The sequence below is a fragment of the Mauremys mutica genome, unplaced genomic scaffold (assembly GCF_020497125.1).
Source record: "Mauremys mutica isolate MM-2020 ecotype Southern unplaced genomic scaffold, ASM2049712v1 000211F_np12_subseq_1825588:1871113_obj, whole genome shotgun sequence".
NCBI classification, from domain to species: Eukaryota; Metazoa; Chordata; order Testudines; family Geoemydidae; genus Mauremys; species Mauremys mutica.
Genome location: NW_025422884.1, coordinates 17,590 through 44,780, shown reverse-complemented (window position 1 = coordinate 44,780; position 27,191 = coordinate 17,590). Strand labels below are relative to the sequence as shown.

Below are 27,191 nucleotides of genomic sequence, written 5' to 3'. Positions count from 1 at the left end.
GCTCCCTCAACTCCCTTGGGTGAGCGAGATCAGTGGGTAACCAGCCTTCCCCTGCTGCTGCCGCTCTTTATAAGACCCAGGTTCCTTCCCTTAAGCCCAGTTGGGCAGGAAGGAATCAGTCACAGGTACTCTGGACCCCTCTCTCTCTCTTCCCTTCTCCCCCCCCCCTGCTTATTGGGGCCCGTCGGCCTGTGACAGCCATCAGCTGTGGTGACCATGCACATAATTACCGTGGGCCCTAAGGCTGGGTAAACCCCTGGGCCAGAGGACACCTCCCAGCCTCACCTCCTGTGAACTTCACCCCTAGAGGGCCATCTTTGGGGAGGAGGGATAGCTCGGTGGTTTTGAGCATTGGCCTGCTAAACCCAGGGTCGTGAGTTCAATCCTTGAGGGGGCTGTTTAGGGATTTGGGGATTGGTCCTGCTTTGAGCAGGGGGTTGGACTAGATGATCTCCTGAGGTCCCTTCCAACCCTAATAATCTATTATAATAAACGACACTTGTACAAAGTATAATACATATTTGTACCTGCCTCTGGAAATTTCCATTACATGCGTCTGACGAAGTGGGTATTCACCCCCGAAAGCTTATGCTCCAATACATGTTAGTCTTTAAGGTGCCACAGGACTCATTGTTGCTTTTTACTTGTACAAAGTGCTGCATATCCATCTGTGCTGATCTTGGGTTCTGAGCCTCTCCACTTCAGCCAGAAATGGTAAGCAGGGGGAGGCTGGACTGCCGTGTTGTTCAAAAGACCTTCAAAGAAAGCCCAGCACTGTGCTGGAAGAAGTGCTGGCTTGTCAGTGGGTAGGACTCAGGAGGCATCTGGGTGTCAGGTAGGGTAACCAGACGTCCCGTTTTGGCCAGGACAGTCCCTTTTTTAAGCCCTGTCCTGACGGTCCTGACTTTTTTGGCAACAGTGGGCATTTGTCCCATTTGCTCTTGTTAGCTTGATCAGTTGGCAAGAGCAAACAGAACAAATGCTCACTTTCCAAAAAAAAAAAAAAAGTGGGTGTGTGGAGGAACGTGCTGGGGCAAGCAGCGATGCCCAGCCCTGCGCAGTGGGGGAGGCAGGGCTCAGGTGGAGGCATGCAGGTCTTGGGCAGGGGGAAGGCAAGGCTCGGGCGAGTAGTGATGCCAGCCCCAGCCTTGCGCAAGCAGTGATGCCAGCCCCGCCTGGGGGGCTCAGGTGAGTGGCTTGGGCTAGCCCCGTACTGGGGGGGTGGGGGAGGCTTGCGCTAGCCCCACGTAGTGTCCTGTTTTCCCTTTGGGAAGTGCGGTCACCCTAGACAGAGGTTGCAGTTGGCTGTCGGTTTCGTCTTCACATCCTGCCCTTACTGCTTGTGTCGTCTGTCCAGTGTCTAGCACAATGGGGTCCAGTCCCTGGACTGGGGTTCCTAGTTACTACCATAATATAGGGACTACCTCTGATAATGGGGCTCTGTCCAGGAACCTGTCCCCTACAGTACCCCAGGCCTGACCAAGAGGGACCATGTTCAGGCAGGCCATCAGCCATGTTCTGTAACGGTTAAAGCCCTGCTCATGCAGAATGGAAGCATCAGGCACCCCGGGAGGTTGTGGCAGTCATTGGAGGATCTGGAAAGGAGGGTGCTTAGGCGGTGTGGGTTACTGGTGGTTATGGTGCCTTTGTACCTTCAGCATGTGGAAGTATTGTGTGTGGAGCGTTGCATAGTGGTTGGAACCAGTGACTAGGAGTTAGGACTCTTGTATTCAATTCATGGCTCTGATGCTAGTTTGCTTTTAGGCTAATGTGTTCAAAAGTGGCCTCTGATTTTGGGTGCTTAATATGAGCCTGGTTTTCCGACAGTTAAGGCACCCTGAGCTGCAGTTGAAGTCACGGGTACTGTGAGTGCTCAGCACCTGACAATTGGCCCGCCTGATTTCAAGTCAGGCACCAGAAACTCTCCCCCACCAATCAGAGGCTGTTTTTCAAAATGCGGCCTCTACTATCCCTGTGCCTCGGATACTGACTGACCTGCTTGGGGGGTGAGGGGATGAGGGAGTCACTGTGAAGTGCTTGGAAGTGTGACGTGCTAGAGCTGCCTTGGAGGTCAGTCAGTCAGTCACTGGAATCACTCCTCTGGTTCTCGCTGCTTGTGGATCACATTCAGAAACGGGGCGGGGGGCTTGAAAACAATAAGAAGATTCCAAAAGTGCCTAAAGGAGCCAGGGCCCAGCTCCTCCAAGGCATTTAGGCACCTGAGTTCCATTGAAATCAGTGGAAGTTACGCGCCTAGGTGGTTCCTGAGAGCCAGTGGGTGTTGGCTGCCAGCTCCCCGAGGTGTTTTTGGAACCCCAACTCTAAGGCAATATACGTCTATTTCTTCTCGTACCCCCCTTCCTTTCTGTTTTCCACTGGCCGTTTCATCCCCGCTCCTAGCCCTGTCTCACTCCCCCGCTGTCTCTTCCCCTAGATTTGGACATGGCCAGAGAACCCAAGCCGAGCCGAGCCAGGCCTGGACAGAAGCGGCAGCATGGCGGCACCCTCTACCAGTGAGTCTGCGTGGCACGTTGTGGTCTGGTGGGGGTGGGGGTGCTGTGCTGAGTGGTGCTTGCTTCTGGGCCTGGGGATTATCCTCAATAGTGTCGGGAGAGCCTCAGAGGGTCTCTCGTGAGACAAGACCTCTACTCCGATGGTCTCTCTTCTCCCACCATCCCTCCTCCCCATATCCCATCTTCTTCAGCTCTTCACTCAGCCAGGTCCTGCTCCCTCCAGGTTCTCCTCCCATAGCCCACAGGGCCTCCTGCACCCCACCACAGCCCAGCCCTTGGGTGGCAGGGCATTCAACTCTCACTCTCTTCTGGCCTCTGGATGACATCTCTAGTCGAGCCACAGGTGACTCCCATAATGCATTGCGTCCCACTGGGGGGGTGGAAGGGGTGGGGTGGCAGGTGTACCAGCTGAGATGGGGAGGCCTGCTGACCTGCTGAAACGCCATGATGGCTCTCAGCAATGGCACAAAGCCTGCTCTCATGGTAACTCAGCCTCATGTTTTCAAATCTCAGATAAAGTGTCCTAATTACCCATGATCCTCTACTACACCCACTGTATTGGCCTCGCCCTCTACTGGCCGGGGGATCTGAGTGACGGAGACTCTCTTTGAGCTCCCTGGGGAGCTGGTGCTTTGGGCACAGTAGGGGCGGATTCTTTGCGCTGGGGTGTGTGTGTGTGTGTGGTTTGCTTGCACCATTCTCCCTGGGTTGGACGTGAGGGGGATGGTTTCCTCTCACCGTTCTCTTGGGACGGGGGGGAATAGTTTCCTCTCATTGTTTGTGGGGGAGGGTGATGGTTTCCTCACTCAGTTCTCCCCAAGGGGGGGATGGTTTCCTTGCACTGTTCTCCCCGGGAGGAAGGGGTCAGTTTCTTCGTGCCGCTCTCCTGGGTGGGGTGGGGCGGGGGCGGTTTCCTCACGCTGCTCTCCTGGGCCTTGTGCTGTTCTCCCGGGGGGGGGGGGGGTTCCTCGCACTGCTCTCCTGCGGGGAAGGGGAGGTTTCCTCGCACTACTCTCCATAGCTGTCAGAAGGCTGCATCTCAATAGAAATTAGGAGCTCTAAAGGTTAATCTGCTTTAGAAATAATATGTTGAAATTCACTGTCCCAGCCTTGAAAATGATTTCCTAGAGATGTTGGTCCCTCTGAGGAAACTGCCGGGGATTGAACTGAGGAGCACAGGTGTTGCCAGACCAGCTTAGACCCAGAGTCATAAGAACAGCCATACTGGGTCAGACCAAAGGTTCATCTAACCCAGTATCCTGTCTTCCAAAAGTGGCCAATGCCAGGTGCTCCAGAGGGAATGAGCAGAACAGGGAATCATCAAATGATCCATCCCCTGTCGCCGATTCCCAGCTTCTGGCAAACAGAGGCTAGGGACACCATCCCTGCCCATCCTGGAGACTTGTCCTCCATGAATTTACCTAGTCGTTTTTTGAACCTTGTTATAGTTTTGGCCTTCTCAACATCCTCTGGCAAGGAGTACCACAGGTTGACTGTGCGTTGTGTGAAAAAATACTTCCTTTTGTTTGTTTTAAACCTGCTGCCTATTAATTTCATTTGGTGGCCCCTAGTTCTTGTGTTATGGTAAGGCATAATTAACACTTCCTTATTTACTTTCTCCACACTAGTCATGATTTTATATTTATATTACCTCGCAACCTAAAGCTGGCCTCCAGGACCTCTCTCCTATCCTTCCCTATGTCATTGGTATCTACATGTACCACGACCACTGGCTCTTCCCCAGCACTACACATAAGTCTAGCTAGATATCTCAAGAGATCTACAGCTTTCGCACCCGCCATCTTATTCAGTACCCTGCCTCCCAAGGTGGCCAGCACCATATGGTGGAAACCATAGCAAAGCATCTACCTTTCCCTCCCATGTCGTTGGGCCTTATGCTGGAGGGGTACAGAGGGCCCGACACTGAGAGCTGTTTGTAAGCCATTTTTCAAGAGCACTTCCGGTATCTTGATCTAGAGTTCTCCATCTGAGTCTAGAGCATTTCCAGATCACTCTAGACCATCGTGGATTTCTAGATCCAGGGCACTATACTGCTGGGTCCATTTCACAGCTCCTGAGCTCCACACTTTGAGATTTGCCCATCTCTAGTATAGAACTGCAACTAAGGAAGAGGAGCTTTGATCCACTCTCAAGGCACAGCCTTGAGAACCAGCTCTTGGAAGGCCATGCTAATTTGGCTCCCAGCCACTTCAGCTTGCTCGTGTGTCTGGCTTAACCATCTGCAGAGTCCACTCTGGACCCTGAATTGTAATAGAATCTGCTATTGCTCCATCTCCGCACTCATACACATGCCCTCATTACTGGCCAGCCCCCAGGGATCTGGGGCCAGATCTTCCTCTGAATCTGTCAACTCCTCTTTTTGTAAGGGGCTGAACTGAAATTCTGGATCCAGGCATCCTCAGGCAGTGGGTAATTAGTTGGGGCTGGGACCCTTCTCTGCTCGTGAGCCAATCCATCCTTCCCACATTAGCATGGAGGTGGCATAACAGAGCCCTTGAGGCGGGACGCGAAAGCACAGACCTTGCCTTTTGCAACCATCACGGGTAACTGGAGCAGTGAGGGAAGGAAGACAGCCTGGCTCGACTCCCCTGCATGGAGACAGGCAAGTTGGGCAGCCGCTGACCTTGCCGAGTAAACTGCGGTGAGTCAGCACTCTCCCTAAGGAGCAGGGCCTGGATCTGGGGAAGGTAGCATGTGGAGCAGGAGGGACACTGCCAGCTGGCAATCTTGCTAGAGAGCGCTTGTGCATTGAACTAACTGTTCTGTCAGTTGCCATGGGGATGGTGTCGCAGCCTGCTGGGATGAAGGGATGAAGGCAAAGAGGGGACATCCCTGGCCACATGAGATCCATTGTTGCTGCTCGCCCCCCATCTGCAGCTTATTGCGTCTGGGGCACCCTGCTTTTAGGAGCACTGTCCTGCTCACAACATGGCTCATTTATAGTGCACTACAGAGGCAGGTAACACTCTGCAGTGCCTTGCACAGATAAGGAAACTGAGTCAGAGAGGGAGGCCAAGGGACTTGGCCAAGACCACAAATCAAGTCAGAACCAAGAGTAGAATCCAGGCTCATGCCGCATCCAGTGGCTCATAATGCTGCATTTCAGTGGGGCAAGTTGTGGGGACCCATATGGCTCTGCTGCTGAGTAATCGCCTCTGTTTCCTCTCCCACCTATGCAGGGCTCACCTCTGCAGATGGTAAGCTCTTTGGAGTCGGGCCTGTACAGTACATAGTGTGATGGGGCCCCAGTCTGGCACGGGGCCTCTAGATGCCATTGTTATACAGTGCGTAAATCCTATCGCTGGCTACCATTATGTACAGAGTGGTGTCCTTCCATACGAACGCACCCTCCATTCATATGGAAGGACACTCCGACCCTTGCAGCTCTCCTGACATAGCCGCTAGCCCGTGCATGTTACCTCTCTGTTCTTAGGGAGCCCAGAGAAACATCCGGCCTTTTAGGGGTGTAGGTGCACTGCCTACACCTCCAGACCTCTCTCACTGATTCATTATTATGTATTGAGAGTCGCCCAGGACGCTTGCCATTATACCTACAGGGGGAGACAGGCTTGCCCCTGGGGCTCCCTAGCTAAGTCAGGCAGACAGTATAGTTTGCCTGTTGTGTAACTTGTGAAGCATGTGGTTGTTTTACTGCTCTCTGGGGGTTAATGCTGTTGACAGCATGAAGCTGAATACTCTGCGGGGCGGGGGGAGGGGGAACATTGTTGCATTAGCTAGGAATCGAATCCAGGCCTCCTGCATTGCAGGTGAGACTTCTACCACTGCAGGAACTGGCTGACAGCAACCCCAGTGCTTAGCCAGGAGGACTGATCTATTCACAGTTTTTGTCCAGCTCAGCTGCAGCGATGCTGCCGCTCCAACAGCAGGGCTAGGTTCTGTGTGAGGGGAGGGAGGGAACATATCCTTCCATTTGAAGAATCCTGTTTTGCTTGTGCTTGTTCATTCTCAAGGATACAGGCTGCTTGGGAAGTAGAACGTGGTACAGCGAGCACAGAGGAAATGGCCCGGAGGCGTGCTTGAGGAGAGGCAGCTACTTTCGGGTTCTGCCCTGTTTCACTGCCAGCTTGACAAAGCAGAGTTGGGATTACAAAGAGCTCCATTGTCTGGGGAGCAGATTAGAGGGGGTGGAGTTTTTAATTTTTTTTTTTTTTTTGACAAAAATGAATTGGCTGCTGGTGCTTTACTGGGTGGCAGATCTGGGAGGACTAGGCAGGGGCAACAGGGTGGATTTTCTGTACACTTCAAGCTCGCACTCTATGGGTGCTATCTCCAGCCAGCTGTGAGCTAAGCACACAGCAAACGGAATTGCTGCCAGGCTCCGGCCTGGGAAGCTGCACTGTTATCTTTGCTGCCAGACCTGTGTTTCAGCATGGTGCTGCGAGGGGCCTGCCGGGCTTTCCTGGCCAGTGTGATAGAATCATAGAACCACAGGGTTAGAAGGGACCCCCAGGGTCATGTAATCTAACCCTCTGTCAAGATGCAAGATTTGTTGTGTCTAAATCATCCTTTTGAAAACCTCCAGTGAAGAAGCTTCCACAGCCTGCCTAGGTGTCTGTTCCATTGGCCAACTGCTCTTACAGATACAAAGTTTTTCCTGATATTTAATCTAAATCTGCTGTGCTGTAGTTTGAGCCCATTGACTCTTGTCCTGCTCTCTGGGGCAAGAGTGAACAATGTTTCTCCATCTTTTTATGGCAGCCTTTCAGTATTTGAAGACCACTATCATGTCCCTTCTTAATCTCCTTGTGACGTTGCACTCTATATAATTTTATAAATATATGCTAATAAGTGAATATAATGTAATTGGAATATGCTTCATGCAAAAGGCCTCTTGTAAGGTATCCTTGCAAAGCTTATAATCTACTGAATGGGGTCACCCTATTTGTATAAATGTGTCACTCTTGTATCTGAAACTAGAAATATGAACTATAACTCTGAGGGCCTATTGTAATTATGCAAAGTGTGGGCCATTAATGGTGGTTTGGAATCTTGATGGCTCCCATCAACCAGGACAACTGACTGTGGATGGCTCTGTTTGCAGCCAGGCCTTCCTGTGAGTCAGGCTGGGAGGAATGAAGGCTTGGGGGTCTTACAGTGACATGTGATCATGTCACCTGAACTGGAATCCATCTTTAACCTGGTGCTTTTCCATTGAGAAGGAGGGGTGGGAACCCAGGGAGGGACAAAGGATTCCCGCCTTATGCAAAAGAGATATAAGTGGATGGAACAGAACAAAAGAGGCAGCCATCATGGGGAATCCCCTAGCGACCACCTGAGCTGGAACAAGGGCTGTACCGGGGAAAGAATTGTGCCCAGGCCTGGAAGGTGTCCAGTCTGAGGGAAAAACTTACTGACGCACCTCTAAGGGTGTATTCTGTTTGATTAGACATAGATCTGCATGTTTTATTTTATTTTGCTTGGTGACTTAACTTTGTTCTGTCTGTTACTACCTGGAAGCAGTTAAATCCTACTTTCTGTATTTAATAAAATCACTTTTTACTTACTAATTAACTCAGAGTTTGTGTTAATACCTGGGTGGGCAAACAGCTGTGCATAGCTCTCTATCAGTGTTATAGAGGGCGAACAATTTATGAGTTTACCCTGTATAAGCTTTATACAGGGTAAAACGGATTTATTTGGGGTTTGGACCCCATTGGAAGTTGGGCATCTGAGTGTTAAAGGGAGGAACACTTCTGTAAGCTGCTTTCCGGTAAGCCTGCAGCTGTTGAACGTGATCCACACCTGGGTCTGGCTCAAACCAGGCAGGGCACTGATGTCCTAAGCTGACGGGGCAGGAAAGCAGGGGCAGAAGTAGTCTTGGCACATCAGTTGGCAGCTCCCAAGGGGGGTTCTGTGATCCAACCCATCACACTCCTCTTTTCCAAACTAAACCTACCCTGTTCCTTCAGCCTTTGCTCATATGACTTGCATTCCAGCCCTTCGAGCATCTTTGTCGCTCACCTCTGGATCCTTTCCAGTTTCTCCACATCCTTTCTATGCATTGGTGACCAAAACTGGACACACTACTCCAGCTGAGGCCTAACCAGCACCAAGTAGAGCGGTACTGTCACTCCCATGCTATGCCTCTGTTAATGCAACCAAAATGGCAATTGCTTTTTTTGCCGCAGCATCACATTGCTGACTCATGTTGAGGTTGTGATCCACCACAACTCCCAGATCTTTCTCAGCAGTGCTGCTGCCAAGCCAGTTATCCCCCATTCTGTATTCGTGCATTTGGTTTTTCTTCCCTCAGTGTAGCACCTTACATTTGTCTTTGCTGAATTTCATTTTGTTGTCTTTAGCCCATTTCCCCAATATATCAAGATCCCTCTGAATTTTAGCTTTATCCTCCAAAGTGTTGGCAGCTTTCCCCCCTCAGCTTTGTGTCATCTGCACATTTGATCAGTATGCTCTTTATTCCTACATCCTGGTTATTAAAACAGATGTTAAACAACACCGGATCCAGAACAGAGCCCTGTGGAACCCCACTTGAGACCTCCCTCCAACCTGACATCATTCCATTACTAGTTACTCTTTGTTCGTGGTTGTTTAACCAATTATGTATCTACTTAATGTGAGTTCCGTCAAGCCCTCATTTCTCCAGCTAACTTATCAGAATGTCAGATGGAGCCGATCCCAGCACAGCAATCCTCTTTCCTGGAACATCAACTCATTGTCGAAGAAGTCAAAGCCCTCTCACTGACATCACCTGTGTAGCCTCACATTTACTTCCACGATTTGACGGTCCCTGCCCAGCCTTTTCCTTCAACGGGGAAGATGGACGAGAACTCCACTGGCACCCCAAACTCTTTTATCCTTCTTCCCAGAGCCATGTAGTCTGCCACAGTCAGTACCTTAGATTGCTGACGCTAGGGTAGAGTCCTCACTGGCCACCCCTCCAGCCGGAAGTGAAATCACTCCGGCTGTCCATTGCCATTGCAGAGCTGGGGGCACCAATGGCTCTTGCTGGGATGCAAGGGAGGGCTGTGAAAGCGCTTTGCCAGTCAGCAGGAGTCGTGTGCATAGGGAGATCACGATGCCTCCCAGTAACCATGTCACAGACGCGGGGTGGACAAAAATTGATGATTTCTTTTAAAAACAAATGGATTTTTTATATAAATTGATTTTTTTTCCATTTTGATATTTGAATTATAATAATTTTTTAACAATAAACCTGTTTAAAATGAAATCTGAATTTAATACAAAGTATGTTACGGCTAAAACTTACTATAAACTCTTAAAACACTGAAATAAAAAATAAATATGCTAAATCCAGGAATCTCTGTTTTTAAAAACAAAACAAAACAAAAAAAACTGCTTTTCTGTATAAAGAAAGATTCGGGGAAAACACCTAATTTTGGAGGTCAAACTTTATAAATGTGGCATAATAGGTCATGTACTGTATTAAGGGTTTGTTATGTGTTTAATTAAATTCCAGTTACCACCCTAATGCAGCTTGACACAGACCATGAACAAAAGGTTAATTATCTAGTAAATAAGCAATAGATCATTGCTATTTTGTAATCTACTAAACTGTACATTAATAAGAATCTGAAAATATTAAGCTATATCATTGCTTAAATAAATCTATATAGTTATAATATATTCTCTTAGGCAGCAAAAATATGTACTAAATCTAGTATAAAGGCTCTATTTAGTTGTAAGTCAACATGTTTTAATGGTTATATCAACCAGTGAGAATGCATTTTTCTTTAGAAAATAGCTAAAGTACAAATGGAAAAGTTGATTAAAATCAGTGATTTACACTGAGGCTTTCCACTTGGTGAGTTAAATCAACCCACTCTGTGCAGGCCCCTGTCCGTGTCCTAGAACTCCTCCTCCAATGTCAGAACCCCTTTTTTCTCATCCTGACACTCTCCTTTCCCTGTCCCCCTCTGTTATCCCTTGGGAGCCTAACCCTCTCTCCGCCACCTTCTTCTCTGTCTCTCTCTTTAGCCTTCACGGCTTCGTTCTTATTCCAGCCTCAGAGATTATTGGAAAGTCACCACCTTCCTCTTAAGAATGCAGATGTGACAAACCCAGGGCCTGTGTGTTCTGACTGGGCTCCCTTTGGGGCTGGCTGCCTGGGGATTCTGATCTAGGCTGTTGGTCTCCAGGCAGTGATCTCCAGCTGCAGTTTCTAAGGAGCTTCCAGTCCCATCTCACTTCCTTTTAGCAGTGTTTGGTCACTGTTACATGGCTGCACTGTGTAGCTCCCGATGGGCTTTCTGGGCTCTATCCTGCAAAGCGCCGAGTGCCCGATCCTGCAGAGGGTTTAAGCATGTGCACACGGATGGAGCCCTCTAGCAACTGATTTGCTCCTGGGCTTCCCCAACAGGAGGCTCTGCAGAGTGAGGGAATCCAGTCCCAGCCCCTCTCAGCAGCAGCTGCTGGAGGGAATGCTGATGCAGGTCTGGCTCTTCAGTCACACCACACGGCTGGAGGCAAAGTAGGAGATGGTATAGCTCAGGGGTCGGCAACCTGTCAGCAGTGCTGTGCCGAGTCTTCATTTAGTCGCTCTCATTTCAGGTTTCGCGTGCCAGTCATACTTTAACCTTTTTAGAAGGTCTCTTTCTATGAGTCTATAATATAGAACTAAACTATTGTTGTAGGTAAAGTAAATAAGGTTTTTAAAATGTTTAAGACGCTTCATTTAAAATTAAATTAAAATGCAGAGCCCCCCGGACCAGTGGCCAGGACCCGGGCAGTGTGAGTGCCACAGAAAATCAGCTCGCGTGCCGCCTTCGGCACCCATGCCATAGGTTGCCTACCCCTGGTATAGCAGATCAAGCTAATAGAGCCTGATGCCTAAGTGCTAGCAGGAGGCGCTGTAGAGAACGGGGTAGCCAGAAGGAGTGCACAGGAGCTCCAGGCTACTCGCTCCCCTCCTGTGTGACTCTAGCCTCCAAATAAAGTGCTAAACGGTGGCCAGAACTCTCTAAATCCCAGGCTGCCCCTGACCATGAGCCCGTGTTCCCTTTCCTTCAGCCTCTTGGGAGAACATTGCCAGAGGCAGGACATGAGTTTTTGGCAGGCCTGGATGCTGTAGGCGTGGATCTGAAGGCCTGACTGTCCCTATAAGAACAGGCCAGAGAGAGAAGGGAGCAGCAGATCCCCCTGATGGAAACTTGGAAAACAAAAGGGCCTGAACAAAGAATCCTGAAATAACTCCAGGTGCAAACAATAGCAGCAGTGGCAGTGTTTCCTGCATTCCTGGCGGCTGCTCTCCCCTCTGCTGCCAAAGAGCTGCTGCACTGTGCCTTTAAAAGGAGGGCTGTTACTATTGTTGTCTGTCCGACCAGCATGAACCATTCCTGAAACCCTCTAAAATACCACAGCCTCCTGCGACCTGAAATCCAGAACCAGCCACGTCCTCTGAGCAAGGCAGGAAGGGGAGCCAACCGCTCCCTCCACCCCGGTGCATTTGGTCAATGCACAGTGCTTATCAGCTACAGAGCACGCTGATCAGTGCCCCAGAGCTGCGGTACGTACGCCAGGCTGGGCGCTAGGGCTTTGGGCGATGATGATTCTCCCCTTGGAGCTAGAGCCAAACCAGCTGCTCCCACCCCAGGTTGTTAGGGACTGTTGGAGATGCTGTCTTCTGGGCAAGGTCGTCCCCACTTGTGGTGATCAGAGGTCCCCTTGACACTTTTCGTGGAAGTCTCGGGGTCCAGCCCAAATGCCAAGGTAATAACATCTGGCACTTACGTCGCTGTTGTCACACAAAGGTCTCAAAGCATTTGACAAGGACAAATATCATTATTCCTCATTTTACAAGTGGGGAAACTGAGGCACAGAGCGAGGCCAGCACAAGCCTGCCCAGGTCGCACAGCAAGTCTGGGACCCAGCCCCCAGCTACCTAGTTCTGTCATTTAACCATGAGACCAGGAATGGGCAACGGGTAGCCAAGGGGCTGCAGCTGGCCCCTAGACATGTTGTTTGGCTCGCCAGCCGAGAGAGGAGACCGCACCACCATCTCTGCCCGGAGGGAGGGACGGGTGAGAGGCTCTGCCAGCACCAAGCAGAAGACTGTGAAAGGAGGCAAGTGGTGACTTTTCCTATTGCCCTGAGCCCGCACCTGCTGGAGCCAGAGAGGGAGGTGGGTCCCAGCAGGCTCCCTCCTGGTTGGCTGTGGTGGACAGTGCCCAGGGGCTACCAAACAGGGGCAGTGGGGACCAGCACAAAGGCAGGTCGAGGGCATGGCCTTGTCCCCCTTCCCGAAATCAGGGAGCTGAACACAGGCAGGCCAGTGCATGTGATGCCACTGCGGGACTTGCTGCTCTGCTGCGCTGCCCTGAGACAGCATGGCCCGCTTCCTCCTCAGCCACGACAACCCACCAAAGGGTGTGAGTGGAGTGTGTGGCTCTCTGCCCATCCCTGGATCAGACCATTCTGCCGCCTCGGCAGCGTCAGTAGAACGTGCTCGTCTTCACATCCCACCCTACAGCTCGGTGGGAGGAGCCGAGATCCCTGCAGCTTTCATTGGTAACATTTTGTCTGTTCTCCCTGTCTGAGCTCTCCCATCTCATCACAGCTGTTCACGGAATCTGGCCCCAAACTCATGCCATGAGCCCTGTGCACAACCTGGACCTCCCTCCCCATTGCGTCTGATGGGGCTGGAGCTCGGCAAGGTAGTGAAGAAAGGGTCCCAGGGGTTGGATGCCACTTCAGAGCACACTTCGCTACGGCCAGAAACACTCGCTTTGTAGTGGAATCTCACAGCTCTCTCTATGGCCTTGGTGGACTCTCCTTTCCCAACTGGATGCCACTACAGGGGGGATGCTGGAGAGGTCACATGTCAAATCTTCCTGCTGAAATATGGCTGTGCAGCTCATAGGGCTCACCCCAACTCCTTCGCCTTGATTTTCATCAGCAGTCCAAGGTGTTTGTTTCAAATGATATTTTGGATGCTGGGGAGAGGATGCCATGCACCGCCTTTGGTCAGGAGAGCCACTGGAGAGCCAAGCAGCAGAGCAGGGGCAGGGAGAGGGGATGGGTCAGTGTGGGGAGGGGATCCGTCTCTTACAAAGGTGTCTGCAGAATGAATGAGCTACAGAGCCACCAGCTGCTTGCAGTGTGTCAACTCTCCTGTCTTACTCACCCCCTGAATGCCAGAATTCAAGATCCTGAGCTGAACGTCCCAGAATTTGGGGTTGTTCACCTTGGGGGCTTGGGCTTGGTCTGTGGGGAGTTTGGATCTGGAACCACTCTTCTGTTGGGTGCAGCATAGTCTGGCTCTGACCCCACTCTTGTTCAGACGTTTCCCTCCCAAAGTACGCAGATGAGGGGGAGGCTGGGAGAGTGTTTCCCCTCCCCCTGCTGGAAGCGCTTTGAACTGTGGTTTGGAATTAAATTCTCGAGGAGGGGCCACAGGGCCTGAGGAGAGAACAGCTCAGTCTAATGGGGACCGGGACCAGGGGCAGAACGCCCTTGGCCCATAAGCCTGAGGCATGTGGTTTGCAGAAACGAAAGAGGAAGCCTTCTCGGATTCCTGGCTGTGTTTTGTAGCTGTTGCTTGAATTCCCCAGCTACACGTGGGGGTGTGTGTGTGCACATGCGCGCAATGGAAGGTGTCTTGTTTTGCTATGTGTGAGCTCACATGTTCCAAGATTCCTTGCTGGCTGGGAATTCCAGCTCTCGTTGGCCGCCTGTAGCATGTGGGCTAGAGTCCTTCCCGCATAAGCCCCTGGCACTATCCTGCTCTGACCTTGGAACACTGTGTCCTGGCTTCTCAAGCTTCCCCTAATGCGTTGTGGTTGGGTGCAGGCGCTTCAGCAGCACTGTAGTGCAGAGGCTGCCTCTCCTGCCGCACGGGGCCAGTGGCCTGTGTGACCAAGTGGGGATTTTCCCTTGTTATGTTGTATGTGAGTCTTATTAACTGAGCCTATGTGAGTTTTACTGTTTTCCATGACTATTGTGTGTGCCTCAGTTTCCCTGTGTGCTGCACCAGTACCTTGGTGGGAATGGGGTGGGGGGGGTGACTTTGGCTGAGACCTCTGGGGCAGGTGAGGCTGCTCCAGCTGCCTGCACGGATGCTATGACTGGTGCCCTTTGTAACCTGAGACCCAGGAGGGGGATGCAACCAGGTGACTCTATGCGGGAAGCAAGACAAAGACCAGGAGGAGGAGCAAAGGGCGGGTCAGAGGTCAGGTTGCTGGAAGCGGGCAGTCTGCTGTGGGGCACTGGAAGAAGGAGAGGGAGAGTCCAGGGCATCTGGCCCAGGACTCCCCAAGATGGACTTGGCTGAAAGTCACAGTGTCTGTAACAGCTCTGTTCTACACTGTGTTCCTGTCAACTAATAAACCTTCTGTTTTACCGACTGGCTGAGAGTCACTGCTGACTGCGGAGTTGGGGTGCAGGGCCCTCTGGCTTCCCCAGGAGCCCCACCCGGGTAGACTCGCTGCGGGAAGCGCACGGTGTAGAAGGGGAGGCTGAATGCTCTGAGGCCAGACCCAGGAAGATCGAAGCTTTGTAGGCTTCTTGCCCTGGCGACAGTCTGCTCAGAGAGAGGAGACTTCCCCAGAGTCGTGGCTGGCTTCATATGGAGTAGTTCCAGAGCATCGCCCAGTGACTTGGCGAGGGTCTCTCACTGGAAGCCGTCAATGGGTGACACGGCCCACGAAGGATCAGGGATCCTGGATATCCAGTTGGGATTTCAGCCATAAAAATAGTTCCTTGTGTACTGCTCCTAAAACCAGCTCCCAGGCCCTGTGAGCAGCGACTTCTAATAGACTCATAGTAATTAGAGATGGAAAAACTTCTCTTAGCTCACTGGTACCACCTGTCTGCAGCCAATGCCTGTTTTTAAGATGGGGAAACTGAGGCACAGTGATCTTTCCAGGATCACCGATCGAGTTGGGGGCAGAGGCAGGACTAACCTCCTCCCTCTCATGGCCTAGTAAGTAGGGAGAAAGACTGGGACTGAGCCCCACCTGTGCCCTGACCTGGTGGGTCACTTCCTCTCTCTCCGCCTTTGTTTTCCCCTCCTTTCTGTCTTGTCTAGTCTGTCAGCGCGTTGGCTCTTGCAATGTGTTTGTACGGTGCCATGCACCAGGGGGCCCTGACCTCAGCTGCGATACTGTGAGAGACATGAAATAATCTAACCAAACAGGAGGATTATGATCCCGATTTTACAGATTCGGAACTAGCCACAGTGCCATTAAGTGACTCGCCCAAGGTCACACAGGGATTCTGTGGCACAGACAGGAACTGAACCTGCTCTCCTGAGTTTCAGGGGCCCACCAGGCTAATTCTGGCGGAAGGGTGGCGTAGCGCTAGGCTCCCTGTGTCCTTCAGCAGCGGAGCAGATGTGTTCTGATGGGGGTAGCTCACGGCTAAGGCTATGTTTTAGTCACAGGTATTTTTAGTAAAAGTCGTGGACATGTCACGGGCAGTAAACAAAAAATTCACGGCCCGTGACCTGTCCATGACTTTTACTATATACCCCTGACTAAAACCGCGGGTGCTGAGGGGGCAGTGACACATGGCCCGGGACCCCCCCTGGTGCTGGGGGGGGAGGAGGGTGGCGGGGCGGGGCCCGGGACCCCCGCTGGGGCGGGGGGTTGGTGGGGCTGGCCGGCTCCCTGCCTGGCTCCGACTGGCATGGCTCTGCAGCTCCTAGGGGGAGGGGCAGCCAGGGGGGCTCCGTGTGCTGCTCCTGCTACAAGCACCGGCTCCACAGCTCCTGTTGGCTGGGAACCACAGCCAATGGGAGCTGCGGGTGCGGGCAGCACGCAGAGCCCCCGGTTCCTCTGCCTAGGAGCTGCAGGGACATGCTGGTGGGAACCAGGGAGCCCCTCCCCCAAGGTAAGCGCTGCCATGCAGCCTGGTGCAAGTGGCACTGATGGACCATACGATTAGGTCTGTCTCTCCAATTCCATCGGTGCAGACTTCTTGGCACTGACAACAACTGGTACCGACACCATCCACGCCAGCGGATTTCCAGTGTGCCATGGATCTCTGTGTCCGACGCAGTACCAGGGCTCCGCTGCCGAGTCCTCCCAGAGCATTGGTCTCAATGACATCTCTATGCCGTGCACCACCTTTCTCCACATCAGAGTCAGGTAGTGAGCAAGAGCACTTGGGTTCCCACTGCTCATCCTACCCTCCATAGGGATCCCAATTTCATCAGGGACCCTCAACCTCCATGGTTTGGGCAGCCATAGTACCAGGCACCAGCCCCCTATCCTCAAGGGCTGGACTGGGACTTCTGGCGGGCCCAGAGGCAACAAGCCTCCCAGACCCCGAGCGTGGTGTACCAGCAGGCAAGGAGGCACCCTCCTTCAGCTGGGACGTCAAAGGTTCGGAACCTCCTGAGCACCTGGGGGAGGAAGTTGAGGCTGAAGCAGAAAGGGAAGACACCCTTCAAGTTCGTCTCCCATTGTCCTCACCTGACGAGGGGTGATGCCCCCACTGCCATCCATGGTGGATGATTTTAAGTCATTCCAGGACTTAGCTCAGAGTGTGGCAGAAGCCCTGCAAATACAGCTGCACCAAGTGACTGTGCCTCACCACAAACTGGTGGACATTCTCCACTCTTCTACCTCTGCCAGAATGGCCCTCCCAGCTGAGAGGTGCTCCTGGATCCTGCAAGAATTATATGGCAGACCCCTGTGTCTGTCCCACTGACATGCAGTCGAGCAGACAAAAAGTGTTATGTACTGGCGAAGGGCACAGAATTTCTATTCTCCCACCTGCCTCCCAATTCCATCACTGTGGATCCAGTTAATTCTAGGAGCTGCCAGTACCAGTTTAAATCCACCCCGTATGCCCAAAACGGGAAAGGCTTGGATCTGTTTGGCGGAGAGGCATTTTCATCAGCCACTCTTCAGTGCCAGGTGGCTAATTACCAGGCTTTGTTGGCCAAATATGACTACCAGAATTATGTGAAACTAGGTTTTTATTGATCAGCTCCTGGACTCCCACAAAGACCAATTTATGGCCATAATTAACAAGGGCCAGATGGTTGCAAAAACATCTCTCCAGACTGCATTAGATGCGGCATACATGGCAGCATGTTCAAGTTCCGCGGCCATGATTATGAGAAGGGCCTCATGACTGCAGTTGTCTGCTTCCCTAAAAAGGTCCAACCCACAGTGGAGGTCCTTCCCTTTGAGGGAATGAAGCTGTTCACTGAAAAGACAGATGTTCCTTTCACACATTGAAGGATTCTTGGGTGACCTAGGGATACATGCTGGCCCACAAGAGAAAATACAGCCCTCAACTGCTGTTTAAGTCCCGGTCATAGCAGCACGCGCCTCAGTGCTCATCACAGGGATCTTATGAGCCACAGAGAAAGAAATCAAGGTTCCCTAAGCAAAAGCAATCAGGACCACAGCTGTCTTCATCTGACCCCTTAACCTCCAAGTGGCAGTTTTGACGGGTTGGTCGAGACGAACACTCCTCACCACCTTACACTGGGAAACCCCACTCCTCCTTTTGGACACCGCCTTGCCCCATTCCGCAGCATCTGGGAACGGGTAACCTCTGACAAGTGGGTGCTGGAGATCATCCAGAATAGATATGCCATCTACTTCTCCTCCCTTCCCCATCCTGCTTCAGGGACCCTTCTCATGAGAGTTCACTACGTCAAGCGGTAAACCATCTCCTGAGAGTAGGAGCTATTGAACCTGTGCCTGTGCACCTCAGAAGCAAAGCTTCTACTCTTGCTACATCCTGACACCAAAATAAAAGGGAGGCTGGAGACCGATACTGGTCCTCAGAGCACTCAACCGATATGTCAAAGTGCAGAAATTCAAGACGGTCACCCATCAGTGATCATTCAGCGTTTGAGGAAGGAGATTGGCTCTCGGCCCTTGATCTTCAAGATGCATACTTCCACATTTCTATCATACCAAGTCACAGGTGTTACCTCAGGTTCAGGCCAGGCCAGGACCACTTCCAGTACAGAGCACTCGCTTTGGCCTCTCATCGGCCCCCAAGGTGTTCTCCAAGTTCCTTTCGGTAGTAGCAGCTCACGTACGCACTCAGGGAATAATGATTTATTCCTACCTGGACGATTGCCTTCTCAGGGCACAGTCCTGCACAGAGGCCCATCGAGTCACTCAGACCACATGGGACCTGTTTCTGAATCTTGGCCTACAGATCAACGAATAAAAATCAACCTTAACACTGGTACAGAGGCTAGAATTCATACGAGCTGACCTCAGCTTCACTAAGGCGAGGGTGCTCCTCCCACATCACAGATTTCTCACTCTCTCCTCATTGATAGAGAGCGCAGTCCAGCCCCCATATCTCGGCCAGGCATTGCCTTCAGCTTCTGGGCACATGGCCTTGGGCACATCAGGAATTGCTCCCATCAGACTACACATGAGTTGCCTTAAAGCATGGTTGGATTCGGTTTACAGGCTGAACAGGGACAACATAGGCAAGCGTCTATCAGTGCCCACCAGGGTCAAGCAAGCCTTAGCCTGGTGGAAGGACCTGAGAAATGTGTGTACGGGAATCCTGTTTGCTCAGTCTTCCCAATCCCTTCCCCTGACCCCCGATGCATCCTTCATAGGATGGGGAGCACATTTCAGTGGTCACACAATACAGGGCACATGGTCTGTTGTGGAGACAGGCCTCCGTATCCGCCTGCTCAAGCCCAGAGCATTCAGAAATGTGTGCGCTCACTTCCTCCTCCTGATCAGGGAAACGCACACGGAGGTCATGACGCACAACCTGGCCTTTATGTATTACATAAACCAGCAGGGAGGCGCCAGGTCTCATTCCACTGAAGCTGTGGAACCAGTGCATCTCCCATAACGTCCTAATATCAGCCACCTACAGTCACAGAGTCACCAGGGCGATGCTCTGGAAGTACTCCATACAAAGCCAGTCAGGACTCTGGGGGAGCCTCCTCTCTCTGAGCAGACTGTCTCTAGGGCAAGAAGCTTCCATAGCTGGTGGGGAGGAATAGCTCAGCAGTTTGAGCGTTGGCCTGCTAGATCCAGGGTTGTGAGCTCAATCCTTGAGGGGGCCATTTAGGGATCTTGGGCAAAAATCTGTCTGGGGATTGGTCCTGGTTTGAGCAGGGGGTTGGACTAGATGACCTCCCGAGGTCCCTTCCACCCCTGATATTCTGTGATCCCCACTGTGCACTTCCCCAAGCAAGTCCACCCAGACAGGGCTCCTTGGGAAGCCAGAGGGCCCTGCACCCCAACTCCACAGTCAGATGTGACTCTCAGCCAGCAGGTAAAACAGAAGGTTTATTAGTCGACAGGAACACAGCATAGAACAGAGTTTGCTATCACAGAAATCACTGATTTTTCAGCCATGTCCATCTTAGGGGGAGGGGACCCAGAGCCATCTTTTCCAATTTAACTAATAATTCCCCATGTGGAACCATATTAGATGCCCTACTGAAAGCAGGGTAAATTAGATCCACTGCATTTCCTTTGTCTAAAATATCTGTTACCGTCTCAAAGAAGATCAGGTTGGTTTGGCACGATCCACCTTTTGTAAAACTATGTTGTATTTTGTCCCAATTACCTCAATGTCCTTAACTACTTTGTCCTTCAAAATTTTTTCCAAGATCTTGCATACTACAGATGTCAAACTAACAGGCCTATAGTTACTCAGATCACTTTTTTCCCTTTCTTAAAAATAGGAACTATGTTAGCAATTCTCCAGTCATATGGTACAACCCCTGAGTTTACTGATTTCATTAAAAATTCTTGCTAATAGACTTGCAATTTCATGTGCCAGTTCCTTTAATATTCTTGGATGAAGATTATCTGGGCCCCTTGATTTAGTCCCATTAAGCTGTTCGAGTCATCTGGTCGCATCCCCCTCCTGGGTCTCAGGTTACGAAGGGGCAGCCATAGCATCCATGCAGGCAGCTGGAGCAGCCCCCACAAAAGTCACACACCCTTATTTCCACCGCCTAGACATTGGTGCAATACACAGGGAAACTGAGGCACAGAGAGCATTCATGCAAAACATAGGCTCACATACAATATAACAAGGGAAAATCCCCACTTTGTCAGACGTACCTACTGGGAATACACAACAGGATGGCGGACAGTCTCAGCCGCAAATTCCCACATGACCGTGAATGGGAGATAGTCAGTGATTCTACATGACATATTCCAACAATAGGGGATGCTGGTAATAGACCTGTTTGCTGCTCACCAGAACAAGAAATGTGCAGAGTACTGCTCCTGGGTGGGGATTGAACGACACTCCATGGTAGATGCTCTCCTTCTTTAGGACAAAGGCCTTCTTTATGCCTTTCCCCCAGTCCCTCTATTACTGAAAGTCCTGTTGAAGATAAACATGGAAAAAACAAAGATCATTCTGATCATCCCCACCTGGCACAGGCAGACGCGGTACCCTTACCTGTTGCAGCTGGCATGATGTCTGCTGATGACTCTACCGCCTGTCGCAGAATGAGGGTTACACTCTCTACCCCAATCTGCAGATCCTGCGACTCAAAGCATGGCTCCTTCATGTTTCCAACACATAGAAACATCTTGCTCTGAGGAGGAACAGGAGGTGCTATTACACAGTAGAAGGGGCACTACTTGTCATACCTACCTTCAGAAATGGAAGAGGTGCCAGCCCAAGGGGGTCACCCCTAATTCAGCCACCACACCGGTGGTCCTAGACCACCTGTTAAGCTTAAAGAAATCACATCTCTCTATTAGCTTGCTGAAGGTTCATTTCGCATCAGTTGCAACCTTCCACCAGCAGGTACAAGGCTACTCAATCCTCTCCCACCCAGCTATGAAGAGGTTTCTTAAAGGCATAGCAAACCTCTTCCCACAACCCAGGCCCCTGCTCCCTAACAGCACCTCAACCTAATATGAAAAGAACTGACTAGACTGCTGGTTGAGAATATGGCCTGTTGTTCACTAACTCAGAAAGCATTCCTCGTTGCCATCACTTCAGCCAGGATAGAGGAAATACGAGTTTGGACTGGCACCCCAGCGCTGCAGCAGCAGCGCTATACTCTTTATTCCTCTCGTGGAGGTGGAGTACAAGCAGCGCTGTAGCCAGGGAGATATAGCGCTGTATGTGCCTTGCCAGTGTGGACGGGGAGTGAGTTATAGCGCTATAAAGCCACTAACAGCGCTGTAACTCTCAAGTGTAGCCAAGGCCTTTATCCCAAACCTCCTGAGGACAACAGGGAAGCCATCCTCCATATGCTCGACGTGAAAAGAGCTTTGGCCTTCTATTTGGACAGAACAAAGACCTTTAGAAAATCTCTGAAACTCTTCCTCTCCATTGCGGATAGATCGAAGGGTGTAGTAATCTTAGCTCAGTGGCTCTCCAAGTGGGTCTCTGGCTGTATTAGACTATGCTACCAACTGTGTGTGGTAACACCCCCATCTTCAATATGCACATGTTCCATGAGGTCAATCTCTTCGTCAGTCACCTTCTCTAAGGTCCCCATGTCACCCAGCTAGCTGCTTTGCAGATCTCTATCTGTGCATACCTTTGCATAGCACTATGGGTGATTCAGCTACAGACGCCCAGTTCGGTGCTGCAGGACTGTCGTCTATATCAGACTTGACTCGAAGGTCCCATCTTCCAGTGGTGGATACTGCTTGGGAGTCACCTACATTGGAGCACCCATAGGGACGTTACTTGAAGAAGAAGATACTCAACTTGTGCCCTAATGACGATTCTTTGAGATGTGTCCCCCTGTGGATGCTCCACGACCTACCCTCCTCCCCTCTACTTCAGAGTTCCCTCCAGTTGACTCTGTGGTAGAGAATGAACAGAGGAGGGAAATGCCCGCACATGCTGGCAAGCCTTGAGGTGAGTGAGGTAACACGCTTGTGGGACAGACTGCTATTGAAATTCTCCGATCAGCAGTGTGGGGCGCACGCACTCCTACAGTGGAGCACCCATAGGGGAGAGACATCTCAAAGAACCATTGTTACTGCACAAGGGTGCGTAACTTCTTGCTAATGGGGAAAACACATTCTGAACTGAATAATGAGTCAACAAAAATATTCACTCTTGTGAATGCTTTGCCTGCTTGCAGCCAGCTGTTGCATGGTGGTTGGTGGAGGAGTGGAACATGTTCTCTCCCAACTCGTATTCTCCTGATAGTGTGTCCCCTGTGTTACCAGATTGGCCCGTGACTGTGGGGCTTGCTTATTTATTGGGGGGGGGGGGGTTTCTGTAATTCTATCAATGTACTGCTTGTGTCACTTGTGTCCTCACGCGGAGCTCCACTTCTGCAAGTTCTCTCCCAATGGAGCTATCCTGCAGGACCTAGGTTCCCCACAATCCCTCTCTTTCTCGCGCACACACACACACTCACACCCACCCACCCCCTACCTCTCTCTGAGAGGACCGGGTTAATCAGCACTCCCAAGCTGACCCCTTGTATGTCCCTGGGCCCAGTGGGCTGGGTTGAGCAGCACTTCCAAGCTGCCACCCTCAGATGTCCCAGGTTCAGCACATCCCTGTCCCCATTTTCACGTTACAATTGTTCTGGTCGTAACCAACTTGATGAGCAAAGTCCACAGGATTTTTGGGCGCTCCAGGGATCTTTAGCTTAGGTACGAGGAGCGTTGCTGCAGAGCGAATGAGGAAGCCAAAAAACACCCATGAAGGAGGGAGAGAGAGAAGCAACCAGCTTAATCATGAACATTATTTATTGCCAGGTAATAACCATACAAGGGGAGCGAAACAAACAAAGCAGTGATAATATTACATCTAACTTAAATTTGATTATAAAAGTCAGGTTTAGAAAACTGTAACTGATCACGCAAGTCAGGGTCAGAAGGCTACGTGCTGGGTTCTCACCACTCCGTGAAGCTTGAACCGGTCAGGGTTCCCAATTGCTGGTGGTAGCTGAGTGCTGGAGACGGGCAGAGCCCCCAGCACAGTCGGTCAGGAGAAGATGACGTCCCAGTGGCACTGATGCAGATTTTGGATCCAGGCATCAGAGCACTTGCTTGAGCATGGGTAGGGGGTTTTTGTAGGGAGAGAACAATGGTTCAAGGGAAAACCCTAGATTTGTTTATATGTAAACAAGGGAGTAAACCAGAGTTGTTTTGTTCAGGCTAGACAATAGTAACTGCTCATTCTTGGCTGTGGGCGGTGTTCCTTGGAGGGAGCTCACAATGCAATTAGGCAGCATCAGTATTTTGGATACCAATCAAGGATTTATTACTAGAACTGGTCTGATAATTGCTGAGCTTGGTGTGTGCAGGTGTGGGTTCATTAACAGCTGGAGCAGAGATCCCCCATCATGCACTGCTTCCCTGGTTTTCTGGTCATAGAGTTCTAGGCGGTTCTTGCCTTGGAATCTCTGTTCTCCATTCTGTCGCTAATGGAGATGCCTCCCACGGCCTTTTCCTTGCTTTTTGTAAGTCTTTCTTCTGATCAGCTTTGGTTCAAGCAAAGGCTGGGGGAGGGGATGGTCTTTTGTGAGTCAGATAGGCTGGGTACTGCACCCTGGTTCCCCAAGAACACAGAGCTGATAGGTAACACCTGTGCCCAGCCGGAAGCCTCCTACATTCTCACTTCTGGGCCCCCAAACTTTTAAACCATGGTGTCAACTCTCATTCTTTGCCCTTCACCAGCCCCTTCTAGCCAAGAGTCTCCAAAGCACTTTCCAAACATGAATGAACTAAAGCTCAAAACCATTTTTCTGGGTGAGGTGAGGATCATTATCCCTGTTATACAGAGAGGGAAACTGAGGCAATGAGATGGGAACTGACTCCTCTAAAATCATACAGTGGAGCTATAAGAGAACCAAATTCAGATGTCCTGATTCCCACCCCTGTGTCTGAATCACAAGCCCTTCCTTTGTCTCAGATGTTTCTGCTGATGTAATAGAAACACTGGACCCCAGGGAAATTTGGACTTCTGCATCCCTCCCCTACCCCGGCACCCTCACTGAGTGGTGACACTCCAAAGCAAAGCTTCACATTAGTATTAATCTAACAGCTACTGACTCTGCAAGAGCTGAAGCAGCAAAATGAGCTTTTACAGAATATTTTATTACATCGTTCACGCAGACCCCAAACTTCTGGTTCATGGTGCATGATTTATTACAGGCATGCTGGCTTCTTGCCTTGGAGATGCTCTCCCTGACAGATTGCTTCTTACGTTGGAGCTGAAAGACCAGATAGTGTGTGCACAAAACCAGAAACCATGAAATTTAACATCAGAAACCTATAACTGCAGGTTCCCAGATAATGGGTCCTGCTCAAACTGCTTGAAGGGGGCTCATCTCTGTCTAAACTCCCTGCTAAGACACAGACGCTCAGTAATAAACTTCCTGGAGGAACCTAAATGCCCTGAGAATCCACAGTGAGCCTCAGTGGCAGTGTCCCACTCACCCAGAGACACCCCTTCAGTGCCTGTCTCCCCCATAAGGCCTTTCCTGTTCCATTTTTACTGAAAAATTCCTGGGTTTTACAAAAGCCATAATTCAATTTTTACTGATTTTCCCCCTTAATTTTGGAAGTGCAGGAACACACTAGATCCAGATTCCTGCTCTGGAAGGAGAGATGGGTGTCCCAGGTGACCTAGCTGCCATCTCCCCTTTCTGACTGGGGAGCTGGATCAGTGCTGGTATACGTCGTGTCGTCAGTTTCACGCTTGCCACATACACGTACCAGCTTTACAGATAGCACAGAGAGTCGTGACAGGGTGCTGGGCACGAACTGCTGAGCCAGCTCTGTCATGCCAGCTCCTATTAAGGGAGGTAAATCGGAGCTGGCTAGAGAAACCTGTTCCTGATTGGCAAAGGGGAAACAGCTCCCAGCCTGATGAGCCCGGGGCTCCAGAAAAGCTTTGGGGGACGGTAAGGGGTGGGGGCAGGGCAGACACCAGAGGGGAAGCCAGAGAGTGGAAGGAGGATGGGAGCTCTTCTCTCCTGGCTGCAGAGGCTGGGAAGTCCTTCAGAATGAAGCCTCCGTGCTGTATACAGTGGGAAGGTGGTGGGATTGCTCCCTGTAAATAAACTGCACCGGTGACTGCTGAGCTTGAGGGTCTGTGGGTGGTTTTTGGAGCAGAGCAAGGGGAGCCCTCCTATGCCCTGTTACACGTGGGGGCTTGTCCGGGATCCTGAGCCAGCGCAAGAGTTTGGTGGCCCAGAGATGGAAGAGACACTGCAGTGGCTGGTAAAGCAGCAGGAGGAGATGCAGAAGGCTATGCAAAGCTTGCAGCAATCCCCCCAGGTGGAGAGGCAGGATTTGCTTACCTGGCAGGCCGAGCAGCAGAAAAGCCTGCAGGAGCAGGCCAGCGTACAACAGCAGCTTCTGCAGAGGATGGTGAGTCCCACCTGGGCACAGGACTATGTAAGATGGTCCCAGCAGATGACCCACTTCTGAGCGGGTAGCCATGGGGGCTGGATAGGATGGGGCACCCTATCTAGCAGGCGATGCCCAAGTGGCTGAAATGCTCCTGAGTGAGGAAAAGACCAGGAAATACAATGCGGTAAAGCCAGCTGTCCTGGGTTGGGTGGGACTGTCCTCTGAGAAATACCGCCAGAAGTTACGGTCAACAAGGGGGGGGGGTGCGGCCCCGGGAGTTCGCCCAAAGGTTGATGGACTGGGCCCCGCGCTGGCTGAGCCCCGCACCCAGACAGTGGGGAGGATTATGGACGCATTGATCCTAGAACAGTTCCTACTGAATAGCATACGAGTATGGGTTAGGCGGCATCAACCGAGTATGGTGGCGGGGGCTGTGAAACTGACCGAGGGGTATGCGGAGGCCAATTTCCCCAGGAAAGAGGGACGACCCTATAAAGACTTGGAGACTGGGAGAAAGCCCAGAGGAACACACACACACCCTGGAAAGGGCCCAGAGAGGAAAAGGGAAGACACCCGAGGAGCTCCCCCTGGGGCCTGACCATTTAAGAGCATAAGAACGGCCGTACTGCGTGAGACCAAAGGTCCATCCAGCCCAGTATCCTGTCTCCCGACAGTGGCCAATGCCAGGTGCCCCAGAGGGAATGAATGTAACAGGTAATGATCAAGTGATCTCTCTCCTGCCGTCCAGCTCCACCCTCTGGCAAACAGAGGCTAGGGACATAACAAGGGGAACAGCCCGTACGTGGAGTGTGGCTGGGCCAAGTTTTGTGGCTGGACTAGCGCTGGAGGGAAGAGATTGTCCACCGTTCTGGTGATGGTGGGGAGGAAACTACAGAGGGCCCTAATAGATACAGCCTCAGCCTGCTTTCTTATCCAGAGGTGGCTGGTAAAGCTGCACTGGATGATTCCCGGAGCCAAGATGAACCTTGAATGTGTCCATGGGGATGAGAGACTGTCCCTGTGGCCCAGGTGCCCCTTGAGGTCTGGGGCAGGTTCTGGAGGAGACAGGTCGGAGTAGTGGAGGGACTGCTTTATCCGGTGGTGTTGGGCACAGAGTGGAACCCCTTCCCAGGAGGGAAAGGAGGCAGTGGGAGGAAGCCACAGTGGGGAAAAGGGGAGGACCCCCAAAGAAGGGAGTGGAACCATCTAAACCACGAAGCCCCAGTAGAGAGGGAGACCATCTCCTTAGGAAATTGCCGTGAAAAGCCCTAGACAACAGCCCGAGTCAAGAAGGAAGTGAGGAAGGAGGGATGGGGGAGACGTTCCTCCCAAGGCCCTTAGCAGAGGAGAAAGGCCCACTGGAGCTCCCTACAAGGTGACCCCCAGGAGAAGAGGCCCAGGCCCTGCT

At 51.4% G+C, this 27,191-nt stretch overlaps 1 protein-coding gene across 1 annotated transcript in view; it reads left to right on the top strand.

Annotated features, from left to right (window-relative positions):
• The first annotated feature begins 2,410 nt into the window (after positions 1-2,410).
• The window catches only part of LOC123357021 (heterogeneous nuclear ribonucleoprotein C-like 2), a 33,664-nt gene continuing 8,883 nt past the window's right edge, over positions 2,411-27,191 (top strand). Inside the window, exon 1 of the mRNA XM_045000285.1 lies at positions 2,411-2,513. Coding sequence (XP_044856220.1) covers positions 2,443-2,513 — 71 coding nt within the window. The 5' untranslated portion in view covers positions 2,411-2,442. The remainder of the gene's footprint in view (positions 2,514-27,191) is intronic.